General features: G+C 35.9%; 4 protein-coding genes across 9 annotated transcripts; 3 read left to right on the top strand and 1 right to left on the bottom strand.

The window, feature by feature from the left end:
* The first annotated feature begins 1,695 nt into the window (after nucleotides 1-1,695).
* LOC111015480 (RING/U-box superfamily protein) lies at nucleotides 1,696-6,659 on the top strand. 3 transcript variants are annotated; one of them, XM_022290518.2, is made up of 4 exons: nucleotides 1,696-1,844; nucleotides 2,797-3,240; nucleotides 5,224-5,270; nucleotides 5,373-6,659. In XM_022290518.2, the coding sequence occupies exons 2-4, from the start codon at nucleotides 2,925-2,927 to the stop codon at nucleotides 6,327-6,329; spliced, it is 1,320 nt and encodes a 439-aa protein (XP_022146210.1). In that variant the 5' UTR covers nucleotides 1,696-1,844; nucleotides 2,797-2,924; the 3' UTR covers nucleotides 6,330-6,659. The 3 variants fall into 3 exon arrangements, with proteins under 3 accessions (XP_022146210.1, XP_022146208.1, XP_022146209.1); XM_022290516.2 differs by having other exon boundaries at nucleotides 5,370-6,659; XM_022290517.2 differs by lacking the exon at nucleotides 1,696-1,844 and adding an exon at nucleotides 1,983-2,484 and having other exon boundaries at nucleotides 5,370-6,659.
* Nucleotides 6,660-7,228: 569 nt separating this feature from the next.
* On the top strand, nucleotides 7,229-8,160 carry LOC111015482 (uncharacterized). Its single transcript, XM_022290520.2, has 2 exons — nucleotides 7,229-7,512; nucleotides 7,730-8,160. The coding sequence occupies exons 1-2, from the start codon at nucleotides 7,279-7,281 to the stop codon at nucleotides 7,970-7,972; spliced, it is 477 nt and encodes a 158-aa protein (XP_022146212.1). The 5' UTR covers nucleotides 7,229-7,278; the 3' UTR covers nucleotides 7,973-8,160.
* Nucleotides 8,161-10,747: 2,587 nt separating this feature from the next.
* Nucleotides 10,748-16,227, top strand: IMPL2 (inositol monophosphatase family protein). 3 transcript variants are annotated; one of them, XM_088121214.1, is made up of 10 exons: nucleotides 10,751-11,266; nucleotides 11,982-12,060; nucleotides 12,250-12,344; nucleotides 12,411-12,460; nucleotides 12,738-12,862; nucleotides 13,109-13,175; nucleotides 14,201-14,290; nucleotides 14,493-14,604; nucleotides 15,051-15,170; nucleotides 16,090-16,227. In XM_088121214.1, exons 1-9 carry the CDS (start codon nucleotides 10,912-10,914, stop codon nucleotides 15,119-15,121), a joined length of 1,044 nt encoding a protein of 347 aa, XP_087977340.1. In that variant the 5' UTR covers nucleotides 10,751-10,911; the 3' UTR covers nucleotides 15,122-15,170; nucleotides 16,090-16,227. The 3 variants fall into 3 exon arrangements, with proteins under 3 accessions (XP_022146125.1, XP_087977340.1, XP_022146124.1); XM_022290433.2 differs by lacking the exon at nucleotides 16,090-16,227 and having other exon boundaries at nucleotides 10,748-11,266; nucleotides 12,759-12,862; nucleotides 15,051-15,396; XM_022290432.2 differs by lacking the exon at nucleotides 16,090-16,227 and having other exon boundaries at nucleotides 10,753-11,266; nucleotides 15,051-15,396.
* Nucleotides 15,740-21,840, bottom strand: SAE2 (SUMO-activating enzyme 2). Of its 2 annotated transcripts, none has more exons than XM_022290430.2 (11): nucleotides 21,503-21,840; nucleotides 21,319-21,408; nucleotides 20,207-20,290; nucleotides 19,902-20,120; nucleotides 19,084-19,185; nucleotides 17,918-18,376; nucleotides 17,572-17,801; nucleotides 17,111-17,204; nucleotides 16,827-17,009; nucleotides 16,649-16,746; nucleotides 15,740-16,403 (listed from the first exon to the last, which is right to left on the bottom strand). In XM_022290430.2, the coding sequence occupies exons 1-11, from the start codon at nucleotides 21,533-21,535 to the stop codon at nucleotides 16,061-16,063; spliced, it is 1,935 nt and encodes a 644-aa protein (XP_022146122.1). In that variant the 5' UTR covers nucleotides 21,536-21,840; the 3' UTR covers nucleotides 15,740-16,060. The 2 variants fall into 2 exon arrangements, with proteins under 2 accessions (XP_022146122.1, XP_022146123.1); XM_022290431.2 differs by lacking the exon at nucleotides 21,503-21,840 and adding an exon at nucleotides 20,389-20,469 and having other exon boundaries at nucleotides 21,319-21,393.
* Between the last annotated feature and the right edge of the window lie 723 nt (nucleotides 21,841-22,563).

The following is a 22,563-nucleotide window of genomic DNA, read 5'->3' as shown; positions in this document are numbered from 1 at the left end:
AAGGCTCTCTTGTAAAAGGTGGAGTCCCCTCCTTATAAATATATGCAATCTCTATGCAACCTTATTAAGTTCAACTTGACGTTAACTTGGACTAAATTTTAACTTAATCTTTGAAGTGTGCGTGTTCGAACATCACACTGATGCAAAATACTTTTTTCAGGTCATCAGTCTAATATATTCAAAATTTAGCTAAGTTTTTCCACTGACGTGTCAAATCGTCTAGAATTCTTTTATCAACGAAAATATGTCATTAACATGAAATTATTTTTCACATACCCTAAATGACAAATTGTTTTCCGTCTTTTAAAATTAAAATGTATTTCTAAAAGAAAAATAATTTGGATTTTTTTTTTAGAAAAAAAGCTCATCAAAGAATAAAAAGAATTTTTTTATATAATTATATACATATTGGGATGCTTGCGTGTAAGGTGAAAAGCATGATTTTGCGTATTTCCCACTCTCTATTTTTCATCGCAAAGCCACCACCACCTTCTTCTATAGCTTTTTTTCCCCACTTTTTTTTGTCCTAATATTTAAATTATACTCACTTTTGGGCGCCTTTTTTTTTTTTAATTTTAATTTTTAGGTTTAAGTTATATTTCCATCATGAATTTCATAGTTTACCGCGGGAGCCAATTTCATACTTTCTTGAAAATATCACAACATCACAACATAGGTACGAGAGCATGGAGAACATAAGGTATCGATAAGGGTCCATTTGGTAAAGTTACTATTTATTGTTTCTATTTCAAAGATTAAGTTAAAATTTAGTTGTCAAATGCCCAATTGTTTTTAAAAGATTAAAAACGAGAAACAAAAAACAGAAACGTTACCAAACGGGTTCTAATGATCTTGTTTCTCGTTTCTTGTTTCAATTTTTTGAGGAATATGATCATTTGGTAACTGTTCATGTTTACCCTTTCTCATTTTTAATAAATATTTTCCAAATTATGTATAAACTTTAGAAATAACAATATCTTTCTTAAAAAAAAAAAGAAATGACAATATCAAATTTTTTGTTTTTTCGATATAACATATGGGGACGAGGGTGCGAATTCAAGACCTTTTGGTCGAACATATGTGCCTTAACCAATATAGTTATACTCAAGTTGTCATCAAATTTCTTGGTATTATTCTTGTTCCATTTTTTTTTTCAAAACTTAGTTTAAAATATTATTTATCATTTTTAACTTGTAAAATACATAATAAATATTAAAAACTAAATATAAAATAAAAAATGAAATGAAATGTTATTATTATTTTTTACAAAAAAAAAAATCATTACAAAACGAAATTCTATTTTTCTTAATGGAAGAAATAGGAAACGGAACAAATAATGAACAACATTGGCCTTAAATTTATAATTAACCAACTTTTTTTTAATTGTTAAAAAAAGAAGGATATGTTTCCTGCTGTACGTACTGGCAATAGTGCTTCAGTACACAACTACTTAAAGCATACTTTTGAGGAATTTCTTTTTCTTTTCCTTTTTTTCTTCTTCTTTTAATAATTAAATAATTAAAGTGTAATAATAAAAATAATAATAATATTGTAGATTGTACACGTAGGCTTTCATGGCGGAAAAGCTCCCAAGTAACGACCGTACATGAAAGAGAAAAAGGTTAACTCGCCGTCAACTTCCAACGTCACTGTAGAGGGAGATTCTCCAAATGCCCTAACGCCGTTACTTTAACCGTCTAGAACGACCGCTTTCAGTCTTTCTGTGTTGTGAAGAAAACCCAGCTTCTGGCTTCTCCCCACTTTCTCCCTCTAAAACCCTCTTTCTCTCTCCTCTCTCTTCTCTCTCTCTCTCTCTTGCGCGTTTGAGATTGGCCTCTCTGAAGGTACGGTTTAGATCATTTCGGTGTATTGATTGCTTTTGTTTGTTTGTTTGTTTAACTGATTGGGTTTCAGAATCTAATATGGGTCTTTTGTTTTGATCAGTTTGGGTTTGGATTTTTTTTTTCCTTTTGATTTTAATGTTTTATTTTGTTGGGTTTGATTTTTTTTTTCTTTTGGGGGTGACATTTGACTGATTTTTTGCTTAGTTTTGGCAAAAAATTCGGATCTCGCTGACTTGTCCTAGTGATTGAATCTCTGTTGTTGATATATTTTTTTTATTTTGTTCCATTTCTAATTTTAGGGTTTTCGATTTAGACTTACTCACAGCTTCCACAAATTTTGCAGATTGAACCGATTCTGTGCCCTTTTTTATTCCGTGAAAAAATAGTTCTTTGTGCGGTTGTGTCTGTCTGCGTTTCTAGTGAGTGTGATTAATTAGTTACAGGAATCATTTGGGGGAGGTAGAAAGTAGATGTGTTAATAGAGAGGGGTTTTGATTGGAAGTCTCAGTTTGCTTAAGGAACTAGAAATACATCAGGATTTCAATCTGATTGTCGATGTACTTACTTGTGTTGTGAATTGTGATGATCCTGGAGTGATTTGGAAATGGGAATCGAAATCCATGAATTCATTTACCATCGGGTAACTTTCGTGTAATCTCAGTTTTACGTCTTCAGTTTCGGAGATGCTCTTTTGTGTTGGGTTAGCTGTGCTTGAGTTCTTGTCTGTACTCTGGAGTATGTTAGTTTATATTCTGTTTTAACTGGGAAATGTTCATACAGTTATGTTGGATGGGCTTTTTATCAAATGTTTTTGCATCAACAAATTTAGGTGGCTCTTTGTGTTTTGTGGGAAGATTTTTGTGTAGTGAAGTGTGTACTTCTTTTCCCCCCACTGCCCATGGTTTCATAATCCTATCTTATGATAGCTTTCTTCTGTTTATCATGATTCTAGACAAAATACTGTTTGGTGTTTCCTTGAGAGGCATGGTGCTGGAATTATTCTCAGACTTCTAATTTTGAAAAGCTTCAGCAACTCTTGTGGCAAAGTCATAAAAATCTAGATCTTGGTCCTTGTACAGCATGGGATCTGCTTGCTGTGTTGCTGCTAGGGACAAGACTATAGTAAGTGGATCTGGAAGTGAAACCTTATGTAGGAATATAAGGTATTCGCCTAGTTGGAGCTTTCGATGGGATAATCGTGGTCGGGTGGCAGGCGAAGAGACCTCGATAAATTGGTTTTCTGATGGCGTTAGCCACAATGATAGAGTTGAACTGAAGTGTGAGTCAGCGTATGCATCAGAGGATGGAAGTCCACTTGATCATCTCCGTAGATGTACATGGCAAAAGTCCCCACCGCAAGAAGGCACAACTAATAGTTTGAGGACTCCTAGTTCAGGTAATCATTCAGATGATTGGATTAATTTTTTTTTAATTTTTTTTATATCCTCATTTGAGAATATAGTGAGGTTGATATATTCAAAAAGACCTGAATTTTTCATTCCCCCTTACGTTCTGCATTTGATTTTCCGTTTTTCAGGCTCCTGTTATAATAATTATTTACCCCATGTACTGAATTCTTTGTTAGTTTATTCTCAATCTCATAGGTTAAAGAATTTAGATCTGAGTTCTTGTTCAAAATCAATAAAGTATGGATCCAAATGAGGATATGAAACAAGGAACATGGACAGAGTAGTAACACGTCAGTTTTAAGAAATAATAAAACGGAGTACTTGAAAGATTATATTCATTTAACGCTTTAAAGTACCTTTATGAAGCTAAAAACACTACTAAATTCACCATCCCCTGACTGTCACCTGCCACTCAGCAAGCAAAGGAAGACATTGGAGAACAGTTAAGCTCCTGACTGGCACCTGCCACCTAGCGAGCAAAACTCCTAGGTCTGTGGTTTTGTTATGTGACTGTCTGTCTGTCTGTATCTCTCTCTGATTTTTTGGGTGAATTCTCTCTCTTCCCTCCAGAATGTTCTTAACTAAGAGTCACATGGAAGATACAAATAACAATAGTTTTCAGCTTCGTAGTGGCGGGATCCAATTTTGATGACATTTACACTATTGGCAACCAAATCACCAACGCCAAGTGATAATTTGACGGTGTACAGATATTTCTTCTGTTTTGCCTCCAACATCGGATGGCAAAATCCTGCCTATTGAGAATGCAGGGATAACTGAACTGGCTTCTTTGTTGTGTTTTTTAATGAACATATGTGGTAGGGGTGAATGTAATTAATAATTAAAAAACTGATCAAACAGACTGGACCAACGTAACCAGTGTTAGTTCATTTGAAGAAGTCGAGATATCAGTTGCAGACAAACTGATCGTCTGTTGGTTGGTGACCCTTGTTATGTCTAAACCTACCGACCAACTGAAGTCGCTCTCTAATGCATTGCTATTTTTCTTCTTTTTCCATCTCACGTTTTCACTTCCTCTCTCTCAACTAATTGTCCCTCCTCTTTTTCCTATAAGAAATGCACTGCCCTACCCAACTTTACCGTCTTTATCATGACCTTCATTTTTTTTCTCACCCTTTCCCTCCCTGTATCTCTCATTCTTCCTATCAGTACCCCGGCCCTGCCTCACTCACTCACCCACTATAATACCTCCATTTTCCTCAACTCCTTTCATTCTCTCCACCCCCTCATTCTTTCTATCTGCACCACCAACCTCCATAATTATCTCTCTCACTTGCACTGCAGTTTAATTCTGTCTGCTGTCCCTCTCTGATGTAAAAATAGCCACAGCAGCTTAACTTGGAGTCTGCCCTTCACTAACCATTTGATCGATAGTTCAGTCAGGTTTCATAAACCAATGGTAATCCTCAGTTTCTATCTCACCGAGCTGACTGTTCGTTTGGTCTTTGGTTCTAATCCTACTCTGAAACCAAGTTTCACCCGTGCAAGTATGTGAAAATTGAAGAGAGAGGATAAGGAACAAAGTGCAGTTTTTTTTCTTTGAGGAGGTGGAGGTGCGGGGTTGGAGAGGTTGTAGTTTCAGATAATAATTGAGGATATCGTATAATACATGTCTTATATCAGTGTTTATAAAATTAGTGGTATTATTCGTGGTTTATGCTCTTTCCGAGCTTCTTATTTTGCAGACAGAATAACTGAGAAAATAATGACTATCTAACGGTACTTTCTATAAATACTTATGAAAAAAAATATCGTACCCACCTTCTATAAATAAAATTTGTTCAAATTGTGGTACTTGCCAATACTTTGTTATAAGGCTTCCTGTTTGAATCTTCCTTGTAGTTTTCCCCCCTCCCCTTAATTAAATGATCTAATTACCAGTTTAAGAAGATTGATAGCCTTTTTTTTTATTGTGTTCATGTCTCACATCATCTTTTTGTTTATGACAGGTCAATCAAATTCAAGGAATGTATCGTCAGATGTGAGTTTAGAACAGGTAACATAAGGTCTATTATTCCAGTTATCTGTTTGTTTCCTGGTTTTCTAAACCCGTTAATCCTGGTCAATTGAGATATGCAATTTTCTCTGTTCCAAGCAGGTGAAGGAGGCTGCAGAATCTCCCACAGCCTCATACAAGTCTCCTGCAAAATTGTCACTTTCATTGCCTTCAGCTTCATCTTTGTCAACATCTCCTTTGTCATCACAGAGTTATCTGCCCCCAACCAATTCATCCCTAACAAGATGTTCACATCGATCTCCAGGACATCAGCTGTTGCGTCAAGTGTCTGACAGCCGAATCCGAGGATTAAAATCACCAAGTAGCTATTTAGCTTCTGAAGATAGACCAACGCTTCCCTCTTGGAGCAATGAATCGGTCCGGGATTCACATGGAGGGTCTTCAGATTGTTGGTCTGTCCATGCTTTCTCCGAACTCATGGCCACTTCTCATAGAGAAAGGTGGTCTTTTGATAGTGACTCATTCGGCTTTAACGGTGAGAAAATAGCCAGATCTAGTAGCCGAATTTCAACTTCCTCAGTTGATTTGCAAACATGTGGAGTTTGCTCGAAGCTGTTGACCGAGAAATCCTCGTGGAGTAGCCAGAGGATTATTGCTAACAACGAACTTTCTGTTGCTGCTGTACTAACCTGTGGACATGTTTATCATGCTGATTGCTTGGAGAATATGACACCTGAGATTTACAAGTACGACCCGGCTTGTCCTGTTTGTACCTTCGGGGAGAAGCACACGCAGAAGTTGTCCGAAAAGGCGCTCAAGGCCGAAATGGACTGGAAGAGTCTATACAAGAGACCCAAAAACTGTGTTTCAGATAGTGATTTTGATTGTGATTATGCTGCAAACGATCCCTTCAAAAGTAGCGCGCGTCTTGAAAGAGGTTCCAAAATGTCTGCTAGTTCTAGCATGAGAAGCTCCTCGGGAAAGCCTTTCTTGAAACGTCACTTCTCCTTCGGCTCAAAGGGATCTTCTAGAGTGATGTCTGATAATCACTCCTCAAGAAGGAAAGGATTCTTCTGGGCAAAATCTAGCAAAGTATGAGATTTTATAACGCTCCCGACTGCCAACAGTCGCTTTCTGTAGGTGTTTCGTGAAACAGGGATCATCAACTTGTGTGCCTCTGTTAATGGAAATATGGCCATAAGAAGCTCCATTGCATTGCTTGCAGCCGATGAAATGGTGCTCCTTCAAGCAGAATCAGAATCAGGTGCCCTTCAAGAAATTGTTTGTAGTGTTTGAAGTTTCATGAAACACAAATTGTTAGTCAACTTCTTCATAACTCCAATTTAAACGTCTGTATACATATCAAAGATATGATATATAAATGTTATTTGAGTTGAAATTCTTTCTCTGAGGTGGTTGTTTTGTTTATACACAGTGCCATTTGTGTAAAACATATTCCTTACTCATTGTTTCTAGTCACAAGCATATATTAATTAGCATACATATGTTTTAAGAGCTTCACTAATCATCTCCATACTCAACTTATTAGAATATCCTGTCCAAGGTAGGTGTGTAGTGGAGTAACAAAATTTTCAATTGGTCGAAGTTAGATATTGTAGGAAGTAGTTAAGGAAGTTGTGGGTGGAATGGTGGGTCAAAAATAGGGTCTGGTCGATCAATTTGTAAACAACAAAATAGAAGAAAATAGGAAGAAATTATAATCCAGAGAGATCTCAAAAGTTTGAATCTTTTCGACGAGTTTAACGTATGCTTGACGCTTGGGAGGGATGCGAATGTCTCTAAATATAGAATGCTCTGACACCTCGATCCATAAAATGCTTTTGAACGATAATATCATAGGTGTCGTTTCAGAACTCCAACATGAGTCATATGTTTCAAGGTTTGAGGAGGCCACACGTGTTGGGAAGAGGGCGACACGTGGCTTATACGTGTGAAGTTGTGGCTACATGCAAAGCCATTTATATATTCGGAATTAAGGTGGAGGTAGAAGCTGATCTTCTGCTGTGTGTTTGTTTTTGGATCATTAATGGCGGATGTACGTGACGAGCGTGGGAACCCGATCCAGCTCACCGACGAACGGGGCAACCCGGTTGAACTGACCGACGAATTCGGCAACCCCATGCACCTCACCGGTGTCGCCACCGCCGCGTCGAAGCTCGAGTCCACTGGTGGCGACGTTGGCCAGACGCAGCTGCTTCCGGATCCCGCTCCCGACCAGGCCGGCTCGCCTCGTCGCTCTACCAGCTCCAGCTCCAGCTCGGTGAGCCCATCTTAAGATTTTGAGTCCTTGTTTAACTTGGTCATCAAAATCATTTTGATTATGTTTGAAAAATTAAAAGATTGATTTTAGAAAGCTTAAAATCACTCGTTATATCATCATTTTCAAACACACCTCTACTCGTCGTCGCTGAACATTAATTTCAAAGTAAACAAGAAGTGAAGTTGAAAATTTGAGAGATGAGGTGATGTGTTTGCAGTCAGAGGACGACGGGCAAGGTGGGAGGAGGAGGAAGAAGAAAGGGTTGACGCAGAAGATAAAGGAGAAGTTAACCGGGAGCGGGAAACACAAGGGCGAGGCTGCCCCGGCACCGGGCTGCCACCAGTACACCACCGTGGAGGCGAAGACGACGTCGACCGTCGACGTGGAACCACATCATCAGGATCGTGAGAAGAAGGGGGTTATGGAGAAGATCAGGGAAAAATTGCCAGGTCACCATTAATAATTTCACTACTGTCCCTGATCTCCTTGGAGTTTGGATATATGGTTTCCAAATTCCAACTGTCTTTGTAATTAGTTTAATTTGGTTATTTTGTTTTTGTTGGGGTCTGAATTGTAATATGTCACTATGTTGGTAGTGGTACATATATTTGTGGCTTTCTGGTTTTGTTTGAAAGCTTTATGTGCTCATCTCTTCTTTTCTTTGCAACAACAAACTTTGTTTTTCTCAAAATAAAATAAATGAAATGAAATGAACTTTGTCTCCCATTTTCCTTGCATCAAGATTAATTAATTTTTTATTTTTTGAAAGATCATATTCAATCTCTTCACAATTTCTTCAAAAAGGGTCTTTTTACCAATCTAATATTGGTATATTTTTAAAATATAATTTTAGTCATCTAAATTTAAACTAAATTAAGTTCTCCCTGCTGATGACATATCCATATTTTTATTGGGTTGGGTTCGACATCGATACGAAGGAAAAAAAATAAATATCCGCTTATATCCATCACTATTTTGTGGATATTTTCATGTATCAGACATTTTGTTATATTTTCATAAACATTTAAATCCTCCCTTTAAACTCATTCTAAATAAACTTTCATCGATATTTTCATCTCAATTTTCATGAATTGATATCTCACTATTTCCGTCGACATCTAAACTCATCCAAGATAAATAAATATTTTTTTTTCACGTCATTCAAAAATACACCGTTGGATAAATATTCCTTTCTTGTGTAGCCGACCATAACATATTTTTATTGAAGTTTAGTTTCGGTCGACAGGGGTCAAGTGGTCATTTCTTTTACTTTTAATTTTATATAGTTAATATAAGTTTTTCCTGTACATTGATGGATAGAGATTATAATTACATGAAATGATTGAAATTTATGAAACAATCTAAAAAGAGATCAATCTATTTTAGATGGTATCCATTACTCAATTTAGTATGCATTAGTATCTCACTTTAATATTAATTAATTTTTAAATAATTAATATCTAAAATTGATTAGTTTGGAGATTACATTTTAAATCTCTTAAATTCCAATTTAAATTTTGTCTAATTAGACTTTTCAAAAGTAAAAAATACCAGAAAAAATTCGAAAACCTCTCTCCTCCGACTTTTCTTCTTCTGTCGTTCTGTTTCCGTCCATTCCTTCGTCTCCGATCGTCGTCTACGTTCCTTCGTTTCCGACTGTTATCTTCGTTCTTCTTTGTCGTCGGAACAATCCGTCTAGCTTCTTCTTCGTCTCTAGTCACCCGTCCATTGTTTCCATTCGTTTATCCTGAGGCTTCTTTTTTATCGTCGGTTGTCCGTTGATCATTCGAACCCTCCGTTTATCCCAACTATTGTCTAGTCGCCGACCAGAAGTTTTGTAGGTTATTTGTTTTGTTTGTTAATTGTAGAAGGATATAGCCGTATATACTTTATAGTCAGATATATGTTATATCTCTGTATATTATAATTGCTATAGTTTATATCACTATTATTAAGTATATGTTGCTTAAGTTTATAATCGGATATAGTTTATATTTCTATATAACTTAAAATGTAATCGAATATAGTTTATATATATATATATATATTCATATAAGTGTGTGTTATAATGACTATATTATTGAAATTTGGCCAAAAATCGTAATAAAATGAAAAAATATTTGTAATAAATTTCATTGTTTAGTAGAATATATTAAGGAGTAAATTAGGAGATTGTGAGAATGATTGATTTAGGTCCCACAATAATTTAATGTTTGCAAAATCAAATTTGGAATATTAATCTTTTGCATTTAAATAGAAGACGAATTACAATAAATATAAATGTTATAAATAAGGGTAAATTTGGTATTTGAAAAAAGTTTTAAATCCAGAAATCTAAGACTGTAAAATTTGTAAACATTAGATATTTATGAAAATAAATTTCCAAAATAGCTTATCTAAGACATTATCTCTAAATTTTAAGACCCATAAATTTAGTCCATATGGGAAGTACAATGTGTGCTTCATGATTGGAAAAGAAACTTAGAAGTACATCGTGTGCAACAATCTTTCCTATCCTATATAAAAGGATTCTATGATTGGAAAAGAAACTTAGAAGTACATCGTGTGCAACAATCTTCCCTATCCTATATAAAAGGATTCTATGATCTTGAATGGGTAAGATCGCAAATTCACCCTAATAAAAGGAGGGGAAGAAACTTGGAAGGATTCCATGATCCTAAATCGATATTACTTGGATCACTCAGGATAAAAGAAACAACAAATTCACCCAAGATAAAAGAAACAACATGTAGAATCAATGAGATTCATAATATCGAATCGGTGATAAAGTAGTACTTATCTTCAATCGGCTTAAATGATTATAGTTGAAGCACTCAAATCTACTTGATAAAAGAAGTACTTATCTTCATGGTTGAAGCACTAATCTTCTTCAATCGACTTACTTGATAAAATAAGTACTTATCTTCATGATTGGAACACTTATCTTCTTCAATCGACTTACTTGATAAAAGAAGAACTTATCCTCATCGTTGAAACACTTATCTCAGATCATTCGAATCTTCCCCTTAATATTTACTTTTCGTAAATTTGACCAATAAATTTAAAGATAATTTTTGGAAGTTTAAACCTAATAGTTGAATAATATTTGTATTATTTTCTTTTATGACAATTGAAAAAAACAAGTATTATAATATTTTCCCTCACCTCCACTCTACTTCTGCAGTTGACTGTTTTTTGACAATTGAAAGACAATTTGCCAATTTTGTGCTGCTTTCCGCTCATTGAAAAAGCTTGTGCCTTTTCCTTTTTGAGCCCACTTCCCAAGTCCCAAAGAACACCAAAAGCGCTTCTTCTTCACGGATTGCCCGCTCACTGATTTGCCCTTTTCTTCAATCCCATTGCCACTCCCTGCTTCTCTCTTTCTCGTGCGCGCCAACAATGTTCTCACTTTCGCGTTCGCTCTCTCAATCTGCCACCAATTTTCCCTCTGTTTCCACCGCTTCAATCCCCTTTAAACCCACCTCCCAATCGCCCCATTTCCCCACTTCTTCCCCCCAATCTCCTCCTCCCCTCTTCGTCTCTCTCCCTCGCCGCGGTTCCAAGTTCAGTTCTTCCGTAATGTCGTCCAATTCCCACTTCTCTAACGATGTCGACTCTGCCATTGACGTGGGTTTCGAGGGCCACGACCTGGACCGCTTTGCGGAGGTTGCCAATAAGGTCGCGGATGCTGCTGGGGAAGTGATTCGGGGATATTTTCGCAGGAAATTTGAGATCATCGATAAGGCGGATTTCAGTATGTGTTTTACTGTTTTTGAGCTTTTTCGTGGTTTAGTTTGATTTGGAGGGTTTTCTATTCTTTGTTTAGGTGCTGATAAAATTCGCTAAAGGGGGAGAGGGCTGAAGTGCTAATCGTTTTGTGTGTCGTTTTGTTACTGTAGTGGAAATGTTTTTGAAATGCCAAGGTGAAATTTTTAACAGAATGAAGAGCGAGGGAAAAGATTGTTGATTAGGTTAGAGGTTCGATGGCAGATCAATTTCTTTCGTGAGAAAAGTGAAGTGGAAATTTTTTTGAACGTGGTTATAGTATTTGTTTTTGCATGCTAATATACGTCAAGCCAAGGAAAAGGAAAACAAGAGAAAATCGTACTTGAGATTTTGAAGTTCTCTGTCTTCAATTCTTCCAGCCCAAGGCATTGATTCTTTTTGATAATGCACACAATTCCAAGACATTTTTTCTCCCAAGAAAGATTATTAGAGACTCTCCAATTGTCAAAATGGAGATTACGTAGCATAATTTTGCCAGGAATTGATTACCAATGTACAAAAATCAGGCACCTGCTTTAGTTCTTAATGAATATGGGTGTCTTGTGTCTTGTTTACTATATTTCCTTTTTTTTTTCTTTTGGGTGCCTCTTTGATGGGGCACAACTGCTTAGAAGGTCATTTCCGGACGTTTGTGTACCTAATAACAAAGGCATGATTTTGGAGCTGTTTCTGTATCGACGCAGGTCCTGTGACTGTGGCTGATCAAGCGGCAGAGGAATCTATGGTTTCAGTTATATTGGACAACTTTCCTTCTCATGCTATGTTAGTTTGTCCCTTCAATTCTACCTTTTTTTTCCTTGGCCTTCTGAAGCGAATGCTGAGTCTTGCTCAAGGCTATTGCTTCCTGATTTTCAATCCCTTCAGAAACTCCTATGTTTAACTCTATCTGAAAAACAATGATGTTAATCTATAATTTGCCATATCGTTAAATAGATGTGTTTGCAATTGCAGTTATGGTGAGGAAAAGGGATGGAGGTGCAGAGAGAATTTAGCAGATTATGTTTGGGTTTTAGATCCGATAGATGGGACAAAGAGTTTTATTACTGGTACTTTCCCAGTGTTCGTGTTCCTTTACCTGATTTAGTCTGTTATTGATCATCAGAATGTTTCAGGAAAGCCCCTGTTTGGCACTCTCATTGCATTGTTATATAGAGGGAAACCTGTAAGGACAATCAATCATCCTCGTCCTCTCTTATGCATCGTTATACTTCCTCTTTATTTTGTACTATTGTGAATTGTTTAACCTCATTTCATAATTGTTGAAAAAATCCCCACATTGATTTCAAATTCAAATAATTTTTGTGAATCGAATGGAAAAGAATTATATTAATGGTATTGTGAAATTATAAATGAAAAAGTGGAGTGAAATTTTCTAAAAAGTTCCAATATTTTACCTTTTATCTAGTATAGTAATGATAAGATTGGTTATTAATATTCAGATTTTGGGCGTCATTGATCAGCCAGTTTTGAAGGAAAGATGGATAGGGTTAAGTGGAAGGACAACTACATTGAATGGTCAGAATGTATCCGCACGATCTTGTTCAGACATATCAAAGGCCTACTTGTATGTTATCCTTTTTATGGTGTTTTCTTCTCTTAGCTTCAGAGTTAAGATTATTCCTTCATTTGTCATGGTGAGCAATAGGATTTTCATTTGTTTTACATTTGTTGTATGCCCCTTTTTTGTTTTGGGTTGTGCAGAGATATTAGTGGCAGCGTAGAGATTTTACCTTCTTTTTATGTTAGTTCCCATAAAAAGAAATTTCTTATTTTTAGTTACTTTTGGTTCTTTCTTATGGACCCTGTGTAGATATACTACAAGCCCACATCTATTCAGCGGAGAAGCAGAAGAGGCATTTGCTCGTGTGAGTAATAAGGTATGTACAATGACGAGATAACTTCAATAGTCTCAATGTTCCTCTCGTGGTCAACATGATCGGTGACTTTTCTCATTTTCTAGTAAAAACATTAAAAGTTCACTTGATGTTTTATTTGGTCCAGTTGCCACATGGTTAGAAAGAAACCATAGATTCTTTCTGTAGGAAAATATGTAGAAATTTTTCATCTCAGAGGGAGGGGAATGAAGTATGTGTTTCAGGTATGCCGGGTTATAGCAATAGGTTCATTTCCTTAGCCTAATGGGCAGCTTATACTCCGCCATTTGGCCTTATCTTCTACCAATTGGGCCACTTCTATTTTCTGATTAGTATCAACAGTTTACTAAGCACAATAGCATACTGAACACGAAGTTGATTCTCGATGTTTTAACTCAGCTAAGCAATCTACTATTCCTCCTATTACTACCCAATCAAACGATATTATACAATTTAAAGGAAGTACTCTCTCATCTGCTGTAACTATCTCTCCTATGGCGATTTGATTTCTTTTGGTTACCATTGCTCACGTAAGTATGTGCAAATCAAGGTCTAACATTACCCCTAGAGTATAACATTGCCTCGTCCTTGAAATTGATCCTTGACAAGGCCTCTAGGTTCCCAAGAGGCTTCAAATGCTGGAAAATCCTTCCATTTGACTAGTACTTTCCTTTTCCTCTAATCTGACAACTAATGCACTTACAGGACATTTCTTGGTCAATTGCCCACTTCAAATAGCAACCAAAAGAAAAGGTAATGAAAGTTGGAAAAATCAATTGGTGGCATACGTACTATATTTCACCATGGGCTGGGTAATTCTTGATAATTTTAAAAAATATGACAACTCATACAATTATTAGGACAACATCACTCCCTTGCCTTAATTTTCCCATGGCGACACTGTTTGCCAGATCAAGAAAGTTAATAGAATTGATTCCAAGAAGTTTTCCTTTGGCCCATTGATCCAAAAGAGATCTTGAGCAAGTTTGATATTAAATTTATAATCACAATTTGGTGTTCTTGTACAGGTAAAAGTCCCCCTGTATGGTTGTGACTGCTATGCGTATGCACTTCTGGCTTCTGGTTTTGTAGATCTTGTGGTCGAATCTGGTCTCAAGGTAATTGGTTAGTCTGCCATATGCATAGTTTACTGACTATACATGAGCAATAGTCAAGAAAAACAAAATGGACGGAATATCATCTTAAAGTCCTTGTGAAACATTCTTATAACTTGAGCTACAAATTAATATGGGCATTTTATGCATCATTGAACTGCCTGGCATATGAAGATCTGATCAATATAGTTTCTTATTCTTTCAGCCGTATGATTTCCTGGCTCTTATACCAATAATCAAAGGTGCTGGGGGTGTAATAACTGATTGGAAAGGGGATGAGCTTCATTGGGAAGCCTCTCCCAATTCCCAAGCAACAAGTATGTACCTCTCATAAGTTAACTAGAACTGTATCTGTTTTCTGTTTACTTTTTCTTTATGGTCTCGGGATTTTGGTTGAGTGATTTACATCCAATTCCATGGTTTGTTATCTAATGAAAGTGAATGATTTGAAATCTTAAAAAATTTTCCTTACCAAAACAATGGGATTTTGTTGGATCCTTAGAACTTTAAAGTAAATAAACCCTGTCATATTTTAATTTAAGTAATAATTAATATTAAAAGCCTATGTCGGTAAACTTTTTATTTTATTTTCCTGTCCAGCTAAACATTCAAATAAAGGAATTTAATTATTTTATTTAAAATCATTTTTTGAACTTTCTTGATCTATGAAGGGTTTAGAGTGGAATAAAGCAGCCAAGTCGATTCAGATGAGTCTCATTTAAGTGTCCTTTTTACGTGAAACTGAACTGATCCTTTATTCCAGGTTTTAATGTGTTAGCAGCTGGGGATAAAGGTATACATCAACAAGCGCTTCATTCATTAAGATGGCTCTGAGAATACTTACAAGAGAAGGATAATTCAATTCAAAGCATATCTAGTGCAGGTTCATCTTTATCATCATGTGTTGTTAGTGTCTATTTAAAGTTCAATTTTAATACAAGGAGCAGATCTCTCCCTCCTCTCCCCTTCAACATCCTTCATGTTAAGATAGGGGAGACAACAACTCTCTTTTTCTGGAGTCTACTGCTTTTTAACAAAGCCATTAGATGTTAATAAATAATTGAAATTGCCACCCAAATGGAGATCATGTTGCATACTGTTCCTTTGTATTCCCTTGAATTGGTTAGTATTGAGCACTTCTGGGAGGGAATTGCAGTTTCAGACCATGTTGATACCCAATATGGAGGAAAAACTGAAACAGGAGGAAATTATCTTATAACAAATCATCCACAGGAGCAAGAAACTTGAAGCTTTTTTCTTCTTATGTTGGTCAACTACCTCTTTTGTACCATGGGGAAAGTGGATTTCCTTTTATTCTATACAAGTTAAAGAATCTAAAAAGTACACCTGTTTGTGAAGTGTGATTCTCTGTAGAATAGGTAGATTATAAAAAAAGTAATTTTTCGAAATCTATTTTAGAACTTCTTTCATTATTATACATTATTTATCAACTTAACTAAAAATTTGTTGAGATATTTAATTGACCACTGTCATCTGATAGTGTAGGTGGTTTCCAAAAGGTCGATACTTCTGTTTTAGTGTTACAATCACTCTAGCTTCTAAATTGAATGCTTGGAAATATGACAACATTCTATAGCTTGCTACATTTGAACTCATAGTATAGGACAAGGAGAGAATAATCGAAGGGTCACCTAACTCCAAAAATACACATTAAGATCTAAGAAAAATTATGAAGCGCCTAAAGAATATCACCATTTCTCCCTAACTGAACAAAATTAGGTTAGCAGTCATCGGTTAAGTCCGAGAAGCAGATTATTGCAATCTTTTCTTCTTGTTGGCAGCTGCATCCCCATCATCAAACATGACGAAGTCGTCATCATCGTCATCAAGCACTTCGAGTTTCTTTGAGCTATTAGCTTCATTAGAAGAACTTGATATATCGACAGTGGAAGATGCATCGTCCAGTTTTCTTTTCTTTCCAGAAGCAACATTGTCCGAGTCATCGTTTGTATCAGCATCTGCAGCCAATGGCAATGTCTTCGAGGTGCTTTCTCCATTGCCCAAAGACTTGCTGCTATCGCCCTTTTCCAGTGAAGCTTGTTCCCATCCAGATAGAACCATTCCATCTGGTTCCTTCTCCTCATCAAATTCATCTCTGCACGGTATATATGTGATTATTGTAATAGTAGTTCAAGCTTACAAATATAAAGATGGAAATTTATTTTTATAGCGCATGAGAGCACTGTATTCAATAAAAAAGCAATTAGCTTTAATCCGATACCCAGAACACCTTTATAAAGGAAACAGAGATCAATCTTCTTCTGTGTAGCTACCACCTATCCATGATGTTTGTAGATAAAAATATAAAATGGAATGTGCAAAATGGGTGAGTTGAAATACCTGTGTTTAATGTTGATACTGCAGCTAAGCTCTTGTTGGAGATCCTCAACAGATAATATCGTCCCGCTAACGACAGGTGAAGGAAACTCCGTTAGCACCTGAAATATGCGCATGAAAGGGCAAATTTTCATGGGAACAAAGGGCCAAAGATTTGATGGATTTAACGAGATAAACAAACCTTCTCAAGGTTTGCGGCGTAATTTGCCGCCATGTCCTGATCAAGATCATCGCCAACTTCATAAAGAAGGGCAGTTCCATGCATAATAAGTGGAAAGTTCATTCCAAGCTTGGCCTTGACAATCTTGTCGACAAAATCCCGCAGCTTTGCCTGACGAGTATTTATCTCAAGTGATAGCGGTGTCTGTTTACATCACAATATATGCGAGCAAAGTGTAATTCTGCAATGAACTTCCACAAAATAATCCAACAAAGCTACTTGAGGGTGAAAACTAATAAAAGTACCTCAGAACAGACGTAGCAGGACTTATTAGGTTCAAAAGGTTCCACTGGCATAAGTAGCATTTTCCTTGAAGGATGTTCGAGACAATACGTCATCCTATCTCAGAATTTAAGTTAAAATTAGATTCGAGAGAACTAGAAGACTAACAGTAAATTCAAAACAATCTTTCTTACTTTCTCAAGATATCACCAGCATTCAAATGTCATGTCCGATAGAACATAGAATTCCGAATAATACGGTATCAGAAGAGTAAAAAGATGTAAACACAGACATAAGATACCGTGTAAATGAAATTACAAGATTGAGTTGAATAAACCGATGAACAAGCACAGAAATAATAAACCACATAACAAGATCCCATAGCATCTATAAAAGATCTCTAAAGTACAATGTCTAAGATTAAAACAGAACATAAAGAGAAATCTCGTTTTTATTAAGAGCAATGTGAAGAAACTCCACACACCTGTAATTGTTTGCATCGTTTTGCAGCACCTTAATCGCCTCGATCACAATCAAGCCAGCAATAATAGCGTTAGTTGTTGCAACAGCATGCACAATGTTACCCGCAATACCTTTAGATTCGAAAAGGCTATGCATTGGAATACCGAAAGATTCTGCTCTAATGTTTGCAGCAGCAGTGACAAACTCCACAGCTAACTGATCATCTTTATCAAAAGTCAAGTTCCCAACATCCTGCATAGCATACCCCAGAAGAAGTTTTAGAAGGTCCACAGACCTAAGACTTGCTGTGACAAGAATATCAAGAAATCCAAAGGTTTTAATCATAAAACAAGAACTTAAAACCAAACCTTTTCCCGTTTCGTGAAAAACAGTTTAATAGCCTCGATTAAGATTCTGGAATTTTCCATAAGACTCCATATCTCCTGGGGATTTTTCATGCCCAGAGATGTCGTGGCAGAAATTAAGGATTGGCCATCCTCGGCACAATTTTTGTCCATGTTTCCATTCTGTTTAGTGGGCTCATCAGGCAGGATGTCCCTACTATAAATAGGCCGAGGTTTATTGCGATTTTTCCAAGTATCTTGGTTAGATAAAGCTGCTTCAATGTTGTACCCAAATACATGATCAAATACTCTTCTTCCATACTGCTCAATGCTTTCCTCTTTTTTAAGTTCAAATACATCTTCAGCATGATTAGATGAACTTGCAGGATCACTTGAACGCACATTTAGATCATTTTCTTGATTCTTATCTCCAAATAACTTTGCAAAAAGTAGATCCTTCGCCCAAACGATACAGTGAACAAACTGGAAAATTCACACAACCATATTAGACCACAGAAAAACAAAAGCAGAAACTCATAATATTGAACTTCATAGATTAAATAAATAGTAGAAACTAAGGATTGACTGCACCACCCGAGGAAAAATATGTAATCTAGCAACCAATCAATGCCTCTATGAGGTGAGCCTTGACAATGAATCAAGCTATGATCACACATTCTTTAAATATTCATCTGCCCAACTATTGAGGGTAGTAAATGAGTTGGTTGTATTAGCTATGGATGTTATTAAGCAGTCTCAGTTGTATAATTGTATTAGCAGTTCTAGCAGTAGTTTGTTACAGAGGCCAGCTGGTATATGTATCCTTGTTAATATTAATTACTGATAACTACAGCTTAGTCACTCAGTAATTGTATTAGTTCTCTCTATGACTTGCCCATTTATGAGAGCGTTCCTTTTCATATACTTCGTCACGGTGGGTCTTATCCAACCTCATCGTTTTTTTTTTTATCAATATGCACTTTTCCACAATTTGTATAATGCTAGTTACCAAGCCATCATTAGATCTATACTTGAGTAAAATCGAACTCACGTAACAACCCGATCAGACGTAAGAAACACTTGAACCAGAGGAAGTACAACCAAGAACATAAATGGATGATGTAAGATCTCTGAGAAGACTAGTAGACTGCTGAGGAAAACAACATAGGAATCATAACCCTTGTTACTACCTTTGACGGAGTACTAGTAATGGTACAGACAGGATACGTTTTTGGTGCTGGTTTTGGCTGGCACTCATAGCACTCTGTTCTTCCCTTGACATGGACTGTGACCTGCGCCAAAGTTGTAAACAAATAGTTCAAGCAGGGGGAAAAACACCATGAATATTTATAATGCTGAAGTAACATTCAAGTCGTAGAGTAGAGATGAGTGCAATTAGGCCTCATTAATATTTATACTTGGGACTCTACTAGATTTTTCTTTATAACTATTAGTATTTGAGGCGACTTACGTCCACCTCGACTAATTTCATGAATACCTTTAAGATCTACTCAAATCTTCACATGGTTCCAAAATTGTAATCATCTAGTGCTCACTTTGGAGGATAAAAGGAGGAACTTCCACAAATCTCTCTTTGAAAATCCACAAAAAATAATTTGAAGCATTGCTCCCACAAAACTACATTTGAAAAGTTACCAGCATATTTTCCAACTTTACCAATTCATATTAATTCCTTTAAACATTAACTAGAATGAGTCTTGATGAGCATCAGTACTCTATATCATATGTAGTTCAAGGAATGGCAAGGGAGATACATTACAACAAAATAATTTTTTTGGAAAGCAGAAAAACTAAGTACTTCACCTCACTAAACATTGCTGTGCCTATGTTTCCAAAATTTTTTTTTTTTTTTTTGATAAGAAACTTAATTTATAGGATGTTTCCAAAATTATAAAAAATGCATAAGCAAGGATGTGATAAGTTTCATATGCATAACTATTCAAAATACAAAGTTTCTTGTCATGCATATTAAAAAATATAAGATCACCTGTCCAAGGAATCCAGTGGTCCCACTTTCAACTAAGGGAACATCAGCTGCCAAGCACAGACGATTCACATGTCGCCTCGCATCTAAGTTGTCAAGTCCATTCAAAACAACACTAAATTGCTTAAAGAAATCTACATTAAATTCTTGATTCTTGACATTTGCATGATATGACGTAATGCTAGCATGAGGTCTAAATCTTAATACAGCATCTCGAGCAACCTAACATGAAAAAATAAAACATCTGTAAGAAGTTCAAGAACAGAAACTGCATTGCCATCGTGAGATGAAAATGAAATTTTCCTAACCTCGGCCTTTGATTGCCCTACATGAGATTTTCGGAATAAAAATTGTCGGTTCAAGTTGCTCACTTCTATGGTGTCCATGTCAATCTGCAAAATAGAATTTTATTTGATAAGTCGATCTGCAAATAGTATTAAGCAATGCACATGAGTATATAGAAAAAGAACCACGCCTAAGTCAAACCTACAGTAGATGAACCACCATAGGCCACGTTCAATATTGTTCTTTTGAACCTCTAAAAGTGATTTTTTAGCAATTTCAATGTACACTGAAAAAATTATAGTACATATCAGCCCTTTCAGTTAAAAAAAAATGTATTGGTACAATTAGTAGAGGTTCCAAAGTACATTTTCACTTGCAATACAAACAACTGAAATAACTAACATTTATTTATTACAGTAAACCCGTCATTATTAGAATACAAATATCAAGCATTTACATATAAACCTGAACACATCGATCAAAAGAGAAGAATATCCAAGGAATCTCCAAGAATGGAGGTTATTATCAACAGAAAGAGAATAAATATCTTTAAAATCTTAGTTGTTACATAACTTGGTTTTCGAAAGAAGTAGCTCTCGACCATAAGATCGAAAAACTTTGCCAGGGATAAACAATTTCCATTGCCATAACACCAAGCGGCTTAAACATAATGCTTCTGTGAATAGATTAATTTCTCCTTTCCTCCCCCTTCTTTTAAAAGAGGGGATAATGACTTTTTTTTCTTTTTTTTCCAAAGGGACAATGAGATATTTTAAATCCAACAAAATTACCAAAATGGCAACAATTTCGATCCTGCAAATATTATTTTGCAAGGGAAACCTTCCACAAAATAATTTACAAAGAAACATCCTTCTACGAACAAAACAAAAGACAAGGATGACAAAGACAAATAACAATGTCCACCCGCAAACCTTATTGAGCCGAAAGAGACGCGCAAACATATTAACCCATTTAAACCCTAACCCACCAAATTCCCAGTACATTTATCGCCAAAGTTGAAACTCCGCAGCACAGAGGAAACAAAATTGGGAGAGAACAAAACCCAAAAAGCAGTGATCCTCAACAAAGAACCTAACAAAAGAGAAAAAAAAGAGGGAGAGAAAAGCCATATTACAATATGAATGTCCTGAAACCCCGAGAGAGCCAAGGTCTTGAGAAGCTCGCAGCCGATTCCACCCGCTCCAACCATGAGCACTTTGGCGCCCTACACACAGTAACCCAATTGAGATATGCATAAAAAACAGCCGAATTGAGTGGAGAAAGGAGATTCGAGAGAAAAATGGTTGATGGGTGAAGACCTTAACGGCGGATAACTGCTGCTGGGAAGCCATTGGAGGTGGGAATTGAGAGTCCAATGGAAAATTGACTTAGAGAAGACGCAAACAAGTGAGAAGGACCATACAAAACCACAGGGGAGAGTGAAGAGTGGTTTTTGGGTTGTGGGTTCTGGGATTTGGAAGAATCGAACGCGTAAGCAGTGGAAAAATATAAAGAAAGAATCGCCCAAGTGGTGAGCCCAAATGGGTTCTTGCAGAGGAGGGCGGCTGAATGAAGCGCCAAATAATAAATGGAAATTACATATAAAAAACGAAGTCAGAGCCTTCAACTCTGAAGAAGCTTTCGCTATATATATTCTCTCTTTTTCTTTTTTTTTTTTTTCCCTTTTTCTTCCTGAGATTGTGTTTGGAATCGAAGTTAGGTTGAGCTCAGCAAATTTCAACCGACTACTTGTCGGCTTCTTCTTCTTCTTTGTTTTTTTTTTTTCCTCCCTTCTAAATCATCAATCATGTCTCTTTAATTAATTTGGGAAAATATTTTGATTTTGATTTTTAATTGGATTTCTAGTCCTTTTAAAGTTTTGTTATGGTCTTTTAAAGTTTTTAATTACCTCCTACCAAGTTTAAGAAATGATTTGAAATCTAAGAAATAATTTTAAGAAATAATTTTAGATTATTTATTTTGTTGGAGATGAGAGGAATTTGAGATTAATATAATAAATTTTCTTTATTGCTAGAAATAAAAAAATAAATAATAAATAATCTATTGCTTTTGACATTTTATATCAATTTATTAATCAAATTAAAATGTGACAGTCTATGAAATCTTATAAAATCAAATCATTTCTTAGTTATGAATTTTTTTTACTTGAAAGCACGATTTGAAATCATGTGTTATATTTCATGGGATGATAAATAGCAAAATTAATTTGAAATCCAATAAAGACTTAAAATTATTATACCAAATATACCCGTGGTGTTTATTAAATTATGTTAAAAAGTTGCAAATTTGAGAGTTTTCTCTCTATTATATATACAATATTATGATGATATATTTTACTAACTTCTGTAACATTTTGGTG

Source organism: Momordica charantia (genome assembly GCF_013281855.1).
Source record: "Momordica charantia cultivar OHB3-1 chromosome 2 unlocalized genomic scaffold, Mcharantia_2.0 BLBB01000002.1, whole genome shotgun sequence".
NCBI lineage: Eukaryota > Viridiplantae > Streptophyta > Magnoliopsida > Cucurbitales > Cucurbitaceae > Momordica > Momordica charantia.
The sequence above is the reverse complement of the archived record's forward strand: the minus strand, read 5'-3'. Positions and strand labels throughout refer to the sequence as shown.